The 12,560-nt window shown below is 32.7% G+C and overlaps 4 protein-coding genes across 6 annotated transcripts in view; 1 reads left to right on the top strand and 3 right to left on the bottom strand.

Annotated features, from left to right (window-relative positions):
* Positions 1-706: 706 nt before the first annotated feature.
* On the top strand, positions 707-4,215 carry LOC105150879 (T-cell immunomodulatory protein). The gene is made up of 3 exons (XM_011064245.2): positions 707-855; positions 1,572-3,114; positions 3,889-4,215. The coding sequence occupies exons 2-3, from the start codon at positions 1,594-1,596 to the stop codon at positions 4,150-4,152; spliced, it is 1,785 nt and encodes a 594-aa protein (XP_011062547.2). The 5' UTR covers positions 707-855; positions 1,572-1,593; the 3' UTR covers positions 4,153-4,215.
* On the bottom strand, positions 4,204-7,563 carry Cdk5 (cyclin-dependent kinase 5). Its single transcript, XM_011064233.2, has 7 exons — positions 7,362-7,563; positions 7,046-7,134; positions 6,592-6,785; positions 6,306-6,393; positions 5,991-6,162; positions 5,611-5,822; positions 4,204-4,771 (listed from the first exon to the last, which is right to left on the bottom strand). The coding sequence occupies exons 1-7, from the start codon at positions 7,396-7,398 to the stop codon at positions 4,664-4,666; spliced, it is 900 nt and encodes a 299-aa protein (XP_011062535.1). The 5' UTR covers positions 7,399-7,563; the 3' UTR covers positions 4,204-4,663.
* A 256-nt stretch (positions 7,564-7,819) lies between these two features.
* Positions 7,820-11,207, bottom strand: Hpf1 (Histone PARylation factor 1). The gene is made up of 5 exons (XM_011064222.2): positions 10,650-11,207; positions 9,786-10,337; positions 9,527-9,675; positions 9,178-9,416; positions 7,820-8,800 (listed from the first exon to the last, which is right to left on the bottom strand). Exons 1-5 carry the CDS (start codon positions 10,788-10,790, stop codon positions 8,499-8,501), a joined length of 1,383 nt encoding a protein of 460 aa, XP_011062524.1. The 5' UTR covers positions 10,791-11,207; the 3' UTR covers positions 7,820-8,498.
* A 134-nt stretch (positions 11,208-11,341) lies between these two features.
* The window catches only part of Snx1 (sorting nexin 1), a 55,893-nt gene continuing 54,674 nt past the window's right edge, over positions 11,342-12,560 (bottom strand). For all 3 annotated transcript variants that reach the window (XM_087404909.1, XM_087404908.1, XM_011064178.2), the window contains 2 exons: positions 12,215-12,514; positions 11,342-12,142 (listed from right to left, as the gene is read on the bottom strand). In XM_087404909.1, the coding sequence (XP_087261035.1) occupies positions 11,795-12,142; positions 12,215-12,514 (648 nt within the window). In that variant the 3' untranslated portion in view covers positions 11,342-11,794. The remainder of the gene's footprint in view (positions 12,143-12,214; positions 12,515-12,560) is intronic.

Here is a 12,560-nt window from a genome sequence, read left to right on the forward strand (position 1 = left end):
CATAACTCTTTTAGATTTTAAAGAGTCTTGGTTAATATCAAGGCCGTTAACTATCTCTTAAACACCAATCGTCTATTTATAAATATTAATGTATTACACGCAACATAAATGAAATATTTAATTCTTTATAATATAAATTCATGCCGAAACATTCTGCTTCTTACATTTTAAATTAATTTTGCTTATCATAAGATACTAAATTCAACATAAAGAGTATAGTTTGATTATTTAATTGAAAAGTATTGACCTAAATTATTTTATCAATATTATTTTGTACTAAATTTTTTGTGTTTCAAAAGAAATAAAATTATATTATATAAATAAATTTATATTATATAAATAAATCGAGACAATTCAATTTTAAATTTGAACTATTTAACCATTCATACATTTGTAGCGCGATAATTCTGATGTGACAGCTCGAAAATGAGTAGTTGCCAAATAAAAATATGTAAAAATGATCATCGAAAAAAAGAATTTAACGGTACATTTTTATCGCTTCTCAAAAGAGAAAGCGTTAATATTAAAGTGGAAAGAGGCTTGTGAAAAATTAATTTTTATAGCAAAAGTTAAAACCAAATTCATTATATTATATATTGTAAACAAATATTATTAAAAACACAAAATTAAGTAAAATAATCATTGCATGATGTCTAATTTAAATAACCGCAGCAACATGGCAGCGTATGTCACGTTCTCATTGGCTGTTAGAGATGCGCAAGAGTTGAGTTCCTTCCACCACTTAACTTACTCGTTCATTGTGGTTGTCAGATATGTCAGACATACCATATAAAACATTACAATCAGTTAAGTGATGAACTAATGCGTTGTTCAGCGGCGTAGTACATTCCTCAGGTATATTTGTTCGTCAGTCCGTCATATTTTTCAATTATCTTAATTTATGAACAAATATTGCAGGAAATCATCATTTTATTTGGTTGTCTGTATTTATTCATGGTTTTTAATTGTTAATTTTAGGTTAAGTGCACACATAAAAAAGTGATATCACCTGTTCAATCTTATTACTCATCGCGATGAGAAATTTAAAAGAACAAAATATTATTTTTAGACATTCATTTAATTATATGTCTGAGATCATTGTAAAGTAAATATATTATTTTGTTGAACTTGTAAAACTTTCGATTTTAAAAAGATTGACAACGCTGTATTCTCCAATTAATGATCCATAATTTTTTATAGCACTGATTTGCTGATATCTTTGTCATCTTTAATTTGTTATCGTTAACATTCATATTTTACGAAGACAAAACTAATTAAATTACTATTACAATGCAGAAAAAGCTATAAATTGAAACACAAAAATATCAATTATATTATTGAAGAAGATGAAAAAATATTTTAGACAATTTCACTCATAGATTTTATTATTATGCATTTTATATGATCCATTTATCTCTTTGTTCTTTATTATTATTTAAATTGAATTATTTATTATTGGATTATTTACATACATCAGATTGCATCATAAAATGCTTCAATACTTGTATCAAAGTAACTTATTCTATCAAAGTAATTTATTCTATCATTCTTAAGATACATAATTATTGTAGATTATTTGTTGGAATGTGAATTATGTGGATTCGAACGTTTGTCCACCTCGTCGCACTCATCTCGATAGCCAAATGCAGCGATATAACACCTGCTGTGTTTGGGAATGAGCTGAATGACATGCCAGCGGCGTTTGGAGACTTCAATTCTGACGAGTTAACAGATGTGTTTATGCTACGCACATACAAAAAGCACCAGACAGTGGAAATATTCCTGGCGGCTGAGCAGGAACCACTGCTACGGCCCAAGCCAGACCTGAATTGTTCATTTAAAGATCATGTAACCAGTATAGTACCAGGTGATTTTGATGGCGATGTCTTCATGGACATCCTGGTGACGACGTTCAACCCTCATAAGAAGCTCACTTATGCGCATATACTGTGGGGTGGTAACGGCCACTTGAATTGCAGTAATGAATGGAATCCCTTTATAGAGATGCGTGATCAACCATTGGCATTGGACTACAATCAAGATATGATAATCGATCTCTTTGGGGTGGACAAAGATGGCAAAAGAATGTTCTGGATATTTAATGAGAATAGAACTACTCCAGATACCGTTGAGATGTGCAATCATAGTTCGAAGCAACTGGAACCTGTAAGAAATCCACATTCCAATGCCTTTCTGGATTGGAACGGTGACTTTTTGCCGGACCTCGTGGTAACCACGACGAAGTCCTTCGAAATATGGTATGGATCGGACATAGAAAAATTTAAATTTTCTCATGAGATAGATCTTCCATATAATATATCAGTCGATAAAAATTTCAAAGGAGAATTTGGACAGACTCTTTATCTGGATGTCGAGCTGAGCGGTAAGATGGCTCTTCTTTTACCATTGTGTTTTGATGAGGCCTGTACCAATTGTACGATAATGATGTACTTAAATGAATGGTACAATCTGCGAGTGAACTTCCGTGACCCCAATAACGTTTTGTGGGGTTTCGTAAAGCCTAATGGTCATCGTTACACAGAGACTATTACTCTACGCGGCGGCGACTTTAACATGGATGGCTATCCAGATTTGCTAGCGACCCTGCAGTCTGCAAAACAGACGCAATCATTTTTATTGCAGAATGTGGCGTGCAATAATTGCGCTGGCTTCAATCGCACTTTCGATGTCAAGTGGCAGGCACTGAATCCGTTCTTTAATGAGACCGCGATGGCAGTGTTTTATGATTTTTATCAGGACGGCATTCTAGATGTGATCTTAGTCGAACATGACAAGACAAACGACGTCTATCGCACAGCGGCGTTCAAGAACAGTTTGGACTACGACGCGAACTTTGTTAAGGTGATGGTGCTCACTGGACGCACCAACAGCATGTATCCCATTTCGCCAGGTTCGCTCGGTAAAAAAAAGAGGACCTATGGCACCAATCTGCCGGGACCGTCAATTGCGTACAGAACCACCACGCAGGATGGTAGTCCTCGCAATGCAATCGCAGCGCAATTACCACAAAGTGCACATTTCTCGCTTAATTTGCCGTACACCACCTTCGGTTTAGGAAGAACACCCAATTTTGTGGATGCTCTCACGATAGGGGTACGTTAATGAAAATAGTTTGACTTTTAAAATTATACCATCAGTATACTATCATTACACTAATAAATTATAATCACAAACAAAACTATTGATTACATTAATGTTAATTAAAATTGAGACTAGAGAGTTCTGTTTTTGCTATATAAGCATATTATACTAAGGAACTTAATCAACTTTTTGTTTCTCAACAAATGATGGATATTTCTTGCAGGACTTTTTACGCTGAAAAAAAATATAAAAAATTCCATCACTCCATTTTCAAAAAATTCCATCACTCTTTAATTTTTAAAAACTCTGCTTTGCATTTCTTATGCAACAACGCAAATTTGCATTGAATTACAACTTTATTTCATAAAGTGAAAAAAAAACTGTAAATAGTTTTGCAAAAATAGTCTTGATTTTTCAAAATCTGTGAATAATGGGACTTTTTTAAGTTTATATTTTTTTTAGCAATTAAAAATATATAAGAATTATTCAGGTAGTGAGAAACTATTAGGTGTTGGAATTAATTCGTAGCGTTTTTTAATGAAAGAATGTTATTTATTTCACATGAGCATTAAAAAATACATTAATGAAAGTACTTCCCATCACTTGTAAAACGCTACGAATTAATTCCAACACCTAATAGAAACCTTAAAATTTAGTGCAATTTAAGATATACATATATACAATTGATTATTAATCCATTAATTACTTACCATTTATGGTGTAACTCGATTTTACTAAAATTCCAAATGATATAGAATATTTTAAAAATATATATTTATTTTTCAGGTTGGCGGCAAATCACGAGAATGGCCGCAAATTATTCCTAATTCACAGATGGTCGTGATACCGAATCCAATTGCTGAACCATCGAGATGGAAGGCTCAGCTATTCGTTACGCCCAGCAAGTTAATTTTACTGAGTGCAGCAGCTTTATCTGGCACCTGCGCTTTGATTACGACTTTAATTCTCGGTTTGTATTGGAAGGAGAGGAGAGAAGACAAAATCGAGAAGCTCCAAGAAGCGCACAGATTTCACTTCGACGCGATGTAGAAAAATTAATATAATAAGAGGAAAAGGAGGGATAAGATCAATAATTAAAGCTTATTTAAGATATCGGTTTATTGATATAATAATTTAATAATAAATAAATCGCGCTTAATATCCTCAAACTCCATAAAATCCTCATATTTATCAGTCGCGACTCCGACAGCATACGAAATATCGCGTCTTTTTTCCGTTGACCATAAAACTTTTACTTTCGATATAAAGAAGTTACCGTCAAGATAAAATTTAACGATTTATCAATTCTTTTTCGTCATTATAAAATGACAAGACTCGTCGGTGTCTTCTTCTTGTAAGGGACGATTATCTCGTCCGAGCGCATTATATTTATATATATATATATATATATATATATATATATATATATATATATATATATATATATATATATATATATATATTAACAAATGATCATTGCCAGAGCGTTTTCCTTTTCACTTTTTGGTCGCTGAGTGTCGTAATTTGCTTTTGGTTGGTTTGAGCTAAGAGAGATAACTCGCTATTGGCATCGGTCGTTTTTTATGACAGGGTTCAAATCGTTGAAGTACGGATGTGCCATCGCTTCCTCCGCCGACAACCGTAGAGCCGGATTACACACTAATAATCTCTATTAATCAGAAAACATCATACAATTGAAAACCATCCAGAACTTTAAATAAAAGAGCTTATTGTTGCTTAATTTTAGAAGATATAAACGTAATTTTTCGATATTTTATTTAAAAAATAAACAGGTTGAGGAAAACGATTTTCTATCTTTCAAATTTTTATTTATGTTGTTAGTATTTTTTAATGAAGGCTTGAATCGTAATAGAGATTGAGATGTTGTGTTATACATACATTATACGGAAATTTTTTTTATTATTTATTATATTTATATGTTGATGCTTTATTCTAAATCATTCTAATTTCTCTACATTTTCACTCTACATACTTTCATTATTATTTATATTTTTTTCATTTTACATTTTTCTTTGTTATAAATTGTTGGATTATTGTATTAAATTTATTATTATCGATAGAGTTTAATTATGCTTGTGTATATTAAATATATATTAATATATTCTATAAACATATTAGATATGCTAAATAACTATTAATAAATAATATTAAATAAAATCGAGAAGTGTTTAAATATTGATAAAAGAGAAAAAGAAAGCCATTTTCGATATCAACGCAGATTTTAATGCTTACTATCAGTAATATTTATGTGAATATACAAATATAATTCTGTACTGTGCGTCGATTTGGTTTGTCGAATTCTAAACAAAATCATAAACTGAAATCTCACACTTACTGAATTGTTGATTTAATAATAATACTAATATGTTTAAAACCTATAAATAACTTATTGCGAAAAATATCACTTCAGGATATCGAACTTGGATCTCTCTGAGTTTATGTTTCGCAATTCTATTATTTCAATGATTAAAGTAAACAATAATTTACCTGGAGTAAGTCTTTGCCTCTTGAAGTGAGTTTAGGTGTAACCTGTGCCAATCCTTGCGAGGGATGGTACTGCGGGAATGGTTTGTAATCAGGAAGTGTCGTTAAATCTGGCCACGTTTCTTCAGTCGGTGTGCCTAACATTTTGAATATTCTTTTCAATTGATCATCTACATCCGATCCAGGAAAAAGTGGTCTGCCGGCGTTCGCTAATTCTGTACCATAAAAACAAAATATTTATTCTTATTTTATTCTTTATATACTAAAATAATACAAAAAAAATTTTTAATTCGTAAATATTTATGCATAATATTGATTATAAAAAGTTTTGCCAATAGCTTACTTTTTAATTCTTAAAGAAAAAAAAATTATGGGACAATTACCGGCGAATATGCATCCCGCGCTCCACATGTCGATGGACGTTGTATATAATTTCGCTCCGAAAAGAACATCTGGGGGACGGTACCATAATGTAACAACTTCTGCCGAGTAACATTTTACAGGAATACCAAATGCTCTTGCTAAACCAAAATCAGCGAGCTTCAACTCCCCGTTCTGTAAATAATTCTCTGATTTAATAGACAAACATAAAATAGTTATAAGAAATTTTCTCCGCAAAAAAATATTTATCTAAATATATTATAAAAGAATTTTTGTAGAAATACTTAAATATAAAAATTTAGTAACTGCATTTCTACCTTGTTGATGAGTAAGTTTTGTGGTTTGAGATCTCTGTGCAGAACATTACGGCTATGGCAGAATGCTAGTCCTCTTAACAATTGATATCTGAAAGGAATGATGTGAATTTATCAATCTTCCTTTATGGAAAAACACTATCAGACTCGTGAAAAAACTATTGCAAATAATTGGAAAATTCGAATCAAATAGTGTAAACTGTTCCAATAATTTTTTTACTGATCCAATAGTATTTTTCTACAAAGAGTTACCCACTGTGGGATGAAATTCAGGAAACAAGCATCTTACAGGAATGATTTAACGACGTCCAAGTCAATTTCTCCATTTAGACTATCAAAGTACTTCTTGAGATCCTGATCACAGTGTTCAAATACCAAGGTGAGCTTCTTGTCGCTGTGTAGCACATCATAGAGACGAACTATATTTTTATGCTTAAGTTCCTTCAGAAGACAGATCTCCCGTAGAGCTGATGATGGTACACCCTTGGATATAAAGAGCACACAAGCGATAAGACGCTGTTATCAAGGAGATCGCGCCGGCCTTCGTCGTGAAGATTTATTTTCGACGCGACACGAGGCGAGCGACGCGTTATAAATAAAGTACGCGAGCGATCGATTAATTAGATTAATCGGAACGTCGGTGTCGCGGCAAAACAGCAGGTGGGGATTGCGATGAGGGGGATTCGTGCGAAAGAGAAGAAAAAAAAAAGGGGAAAAAGATAGATCGGATAAGCACTACCTACTTCATCATCATCGTCCAGTCGCACCCGCTTCAGTGCGACGATTTCGTGCGTCTCGCGATTCTTGGCTTTGAACACGGTGCCATAAGTGCCTGGAAATTAAAAAAAAAAGCGAGTCGAAAATTTAATGGTATACGGTCTTGCTGTTGTGTGTTGACAGAAAGAGTGTAACACAGATGAGGAGAGGACACGACGCACACCGGGAAACGACGAGTCGCGGCGCGTCGCCAGACGACGCGGGCGACGTCGGTAACGACGACGATACTGCGTCGCCGGACGACGTTTATCCCCCGCAACTTCAACCGCAAACGGCGCTCACCTTCTCCTATTTTTTCGAGCTTCTCATACTTTTGCATATTTTTGCTGATACCACGGGCGGAACGCGCACGCACGTACGCACTGTCGCGCACAGTGTCACGCCACTGCACACCACTGCGCGTTCGTGGCACGACGAACGTCGAACACTCGAAACTCAAATTGACTCGAATGCACCGTGGAGCACTGTGGAGTAGTGTAGAGTGTGGTTGTGACTGAACACTCTGACATGCAGTGCCACCAACCTCACTGTTGGATACTACCAACAGAAGATCTGTTCGCGTTCTGTGCTCTTTGTGCACTTAGCATCTTTACTTTCTCTTCTCAACGTCCAAATAAATATTTATCTCATTTTAAGTGTAAAAATTGTTGAGGATTTCAAGCAACGCGAACAGACCTCTGGATATATAAAAATATGCGATATATTTTTTAATAAAATTATTAATTTTCTCAGATTAAATATTATTTTATTTTCTATCTTTGCCGTATTTATAATTTTTTTCTTTATTTTGTCCGTAAAAAATATTACATTTGCATTTTGATTATTTCATAATTATCACTGCTCGCTTTGTAAATATGATCCTAAAAAATTTTATTTAAATTTAAAATTTATATTGAAAATTTTTTAGGAGAGAGAGATGTATGAATTTTTCAAAATAATTACATTTGCACACGCATAACATATACCTTATAAAATGGAATAATTTGATTGCAGCAAATAAAAAAATCATGATCATAAACGAGCAAAAAATAAAGTTAGAAAAAAATTAATACATATTTTTTTATTCAAATTTATAATTAAAGTAATTAAAAGTTGAGTTTGTCACTCCCACACAGTCCATTGGAATGGAAGCAACGAATAATCTTCAATTACTTATAGATTTGAATAAATATGTATTAGTTCTTTTCTAACTTCATTTTTTGCTTGTTATAATTTTGATTTTTCTTCATTTGCTTAAGTACACGCGAGTCTTATCTTATATTTAATTATTATCTTATCTTATTGTTTATTTTGTTTGTAACATGACAGTTTCTAGAAAGACTCAACATGTGTGATGTGTGTGTGTAATTAAAAGAAGTCAGTTTGATTAAAAGAAAAATATATATATATGTGTATAAACGTCTCTTTAAATATTTTTTTTTAAATTACACTTAATTCGCAATCCTTCTTCCTGTTTTTCAAATGTGCTTCAAGTATTTTTAATAGCTGTGGCCTTTTTAAATGAGTGTAAGCGATAGATAGCATTTGTAGAGCTCTAGTTTGTACGTGAATGCCGCCGTTCGAGAAGAGGTCGTGTCCTAGTTCCAAGCAAGTACCGAAGTCGCATTCGTCCGCGGCTATTGTCGCCAACCTTACGATTTCATCGAGCTTCGCGATCGGCATTTTTCTATCTTCCGGAGTATCAGCTTCCTCTATCTGCTTCAATATCTTTTGTAAATCATCTATAACATGCGTGAAACATTTACATTGAGTCCATATATGTGCAAAGTGTGTGTGTAGTGATAACCTTGAATAATTCAAAATTAGAATTAAATTAAGGAAATAATGATTTTTAATATTTTTTACTGTATATATATTATATATATGTGTATGTGGTGTGTGTGTGCGTGTGTGTGTACACACACACATAATTGAGTGTATTAATGTTTAGTATAAGCATATTTGCAAGAGAGTCTCATAATATATGATTTTACAATTTTATTTCTTATACATAAAACAGGCGAGAAATACAATTTATAAAAATCTATTTATAAACTGATCTATTTATAAAAAAATTTGAATGTGTGCGCATTAAATACCATTAATGCAATGTACTTACTGTCGGTTGCTGCCAAATCTCTGTAACCCAATTGAGTCTTCTTATCATAAGGTACGACTATACCAGCTTTATGAAAGGTTCGTGCTACAACTCGTTTTTCTCTCGCTCGCATATCTGCGGTATTTTTATCCAAAGTTATATTGTGCTGTTTGGCAAAGTTCTTCAGTTGCGAATGCAAACGTATTATGCTGGTTTTTTCGAAAGGATTGGCCGTTTTCACTTTGTTTTGCAAATAAGCACTATAATTTAAACAATATAGATAAGAGAATAATGTAAAAAAAGGTCATAGAAAAGCTTATATATAGATCTATATATGTATTAAATCTCTTAAATTGTCGTATTTACTTACTCGACAGCACCAAATATATTTTCTGCAACGGGTTCAAATATGCCATTCACATTTGCTTGATTCTTTGCTATAAATACTGGTTTTTCTACTGCATCATCTCGCCAGTAACCAAAATGTAATCCTTCTTTATCATCACATTTCACAATAGTCTGTGGATATAATTCTTTTGTTGTATAAATCTACATCTTTAGTGTCATAATCATGAAAATACAGTGTCATTTGACATTGTATTCATAAAATACCAGTTTGTCTTGTATACCTGAAATTCTGGAGGATCGTAATAATATCTCCAATGTATCAAATATTTTTCCTTATCGTTTTCGCTAGAAGAAATTTTTATTTTACCATCCAGAATATCATATGGACCCACAAGTTTCAAGCGAACATATTTACAAGCCGAAAGAGGATTATCTTTTGATATGTTTTTACAAAATTCATAAAATTGAAAAAAATCTTTCGGCATCTCAACTAGAAAGAGATCCATAATAATTCTTTTGACATCCATATCAGGTATTGATATATTTTCAGTTGCATCGTTTTCGGTTGAATTAACTGAATTATGTCCATTCAATGATACTTTCTTATCTGATGCTTCTGTTTTCTCTTTAAACGTTTCATTGTCATTTTTATTGTTATCTATAATGACATCATTTTTTTTTAAATTTGAGAAAAAACTATGTAAATTTCTTTCAGAAGACTCGAGTGTCTTCTGCAATTTTCTTCGTGGACTTTTTGCTTGCACTTTTTTATCATCTGTAATGGGATGTTTTCTCTTTTCTCCAGTAATGATCTTCTCAGTTTTTTCCTTTACCTAAGAAACCAGAAGGATAAATAAGAACAATTGTACATTAGAGCGATTAAATTGATAATTAATTCAACCAGCAGAATTGCTTAAAGCAAAATTTCAAACAATAATTCATTGTCTCTAATTATTCTTCCACATCTTAAATAAATTAATAATGCTATTCCGATTAATAAAATATGTAAGATATTTATTTACTACAAGTTAATCATTGAGCAAGTTAATTGAATGATAATAATTGTTGAATTGTAATATTAATTAATGTTAGCGTGTCAATTGCAAATTTGTCATATTTGTCGTCAGTTGAAGATTATACGTTACCGTTTCTCCTTTTGGCGGATGTTTGTACTTGCTGTGATGTTGCGGATTTTTTTGATAGCACTTGATACCATATTGGCAAGGAATTCGCGAATCGTTTTTATACGCCTGGAATTCAGCGTCTTTAACGTCGTTAGATGACATTATAGAAAATATTTTTGATATATTACACTGTTGAATTCTTCGTCATTATCGACAAATATGACTTTCATTGCGTCATATACAACCTACCTGACACGGTTGAGGTTATCTATCTTTAAATTTAAATATCTGATATCTGTTCTCTGGCTATACTACGTTGTACTTTCTACACTTATTGCGTTGCATGTGCGGAAAATGTGTCTGACAAATACTCTTTTTTTTTCTAGTTGCGCTTCAACCAAAGTAAACAAATTGGATCTTTTAACTGCAATTTTCATACTTTGCTACACTTAAATTTTGCGTTCTTTAAAACTTGAACCAATAAAACCACTCGTTGCAAAATTGTTTTACCAAACACACATTTTTTACATTTCTTTTATCTGTTTTTACCAATGTAGATTGATTTTAATATCGATTCAATTTATTCATCTTTTTTTTTAGTTCTAAATATTAAAAAAAGATTTAATCAAATTGAGATTAAAATTAATCTACATTAGTAGAAACGGATAGATATAAATATATTCGTATTCATTTTATTAAGTAAAACGCAGATATTTATATAACCATGATTGATCTTTATTATCTAGTAACATTCTTTAACAAATTGTATAATATTTCACGTACAGCTACGTATAATGTAAATATAATATGGATATAAAGTAATCATAAAGAATTAATATATTATATATTGATAATAATCGAAATGTAATAAAAGTTTAAGACTTCTAGTTATGTTCGTCTAATTAGGATATATTTTCTTTTCTTTCATTGCATAATAATTTGGCAGTACCCCTGAATTACCCATTTACTTTCCTTCTGTTTCTTCTTTTTTCAAGCGCAAACCTCTATCATCTTTCCACAAAACTCAAATTCTCTTAATAAAATACGCCACAATCGTTGATATGGAACTAATAACTTGTCTCGACGAACATCACAGAAGTTATTTTTTTTCGTATTATACGGTAGGTATCGGCCTTATTATCGTATCGTTTCTTTTAACGGAATGTTTACGCCACTGCTCGTGCTTCGGGTAAGAAACTCTCCCAATACTTAATGAGTTGATTCTGATGTTGTAGCATTGATTCTAGATATTCGATTAACTGTTTCTTGAAATCTTGCACTCTGACTAATTCGAAGCGTTCGACCTCCTCCTTTATCATCTTTGAGATATTGTCAAATTCTTCCTGACCTCTGTCTACCTTCGCTTCCCATTCTATGACCTCAGTAGCTGCTTGACTCGTCCTGTCTGTTCGGCCTGATTGCTCGAGTCGTCCTTTTTGCTCCCGTTTCTTGTTCAACATCAACTGAGCGTGTTGCCAATTTTGAAAAACTTTCACTCTCTCATGAAAAACATCCTGCAAAACAATGCTACATGTAAAAACAAAACATCAAGAATATAAATGCGATCGTAAATTGTAAATACCAACTTTGATTGCGCCAATGAGTGCAACGTAATCCCTCAACATTTCTCCAAATTGATAGAGATCACTGTTGCTTTGCGTCTTCCTAATCACTTCAACTTTCTCAAGAGTTTCGGCTAATTGTGCCAAAGCTCTGCCAAGAGACGCTCCAGGTTCGCCATGGCCAAGAACAGCAATCGACTTCGCTGTAGCACCAGTGCAGTTCGCCAATTCCCTTCTTTGATTCGTTAAGGAATCGACCGCGGAATGTAAAGCGCGTAGCTGAATATCAAGGGAATCTATTTGCGACGTTTTTTCTTCGAACCACTGCAACAATACAAATCATTATTCATCTCATTTCTTTCTAAATAAT

Source organism: Acromyrmex echinatior, chromosome 3 (genome assembly GCF_024713525.1).
Source record: "Acromyrmex echinatior isolate Ae372 chromosome 3, ASM2471352v2, whole genome shotgun sequence".
NCBI lineage: Eukaryota > Metazoa > Arthropoda > Insecta > Hymenoptera > Formicidae > Acromyrmex > Acromyrmex echinatior.

What these genes read in the sequence shown, in the direction of transcription:
- Cdk5 (XM_011064233.2), bottom strand. Translation starts at nt 7,398, where the DNA reads ATGCAAAAGTATGAGAAGCTCGAAAAAATAGGAGAAG. An exon ending in AAAACTTACTCATCAACAAG is followed by an intron (nt 6,163 to 6,305) that starts GTAGAAATGCAG and finishes AATTATTTACAG; the next exon opens with AACGGGGAGTTGAAGCTCGC. An exon ending in GAGGCAAAGACTTACTCCAG is followed by an intron (nt 4,772 to 5,610) that starts GTAAATTATTGT and finishes TCTGATTAATAG; the next exon opens with AGATTATTAGTGTGTAATCC.
- Hpf1 (XM_011064222.2), bottom strand. Translation starts at nt 10,790, where the DNA reads ATGTCATCTAACGACGTTAAAGACGCTGAATTCCAGGCGTATAAAAAC. An exon ending in ATCCGCCAAAAGGAGAAACG is followed by an intron (nt 10,338 to 10,649) that starts GTAACGTATAAT and finishes CTGGTTTCTTAG; the next exon opens with GTAAAGGAAAAAACTGAGAA. An exon ending in AATATATTTGGTGCTGTCGA is followed by an intron (nt 9,417 to 9,526) that starts GTAAGTAAATAC and finishes TTTAAATTATAG; the next exon opens with TGCTTATTTGCAAAACAAAG.
- LOC105150879 (XM_011064245.2), top strand. Translation starts at nt 1,594, where the DNA reads ATGTGGATTCGAACGTTTGTCCACCTCGTCGCACTCATCTCGATAGCC. An exon ending in TGGATGCTCTCACGATAGGG is followed by an intron (nt 3,115 to 3,888) that starts GTACGTTAATGA and finishes TTTATTTTTCAG; the next exon opens with GTTGGCGGCAAATCACGAGA.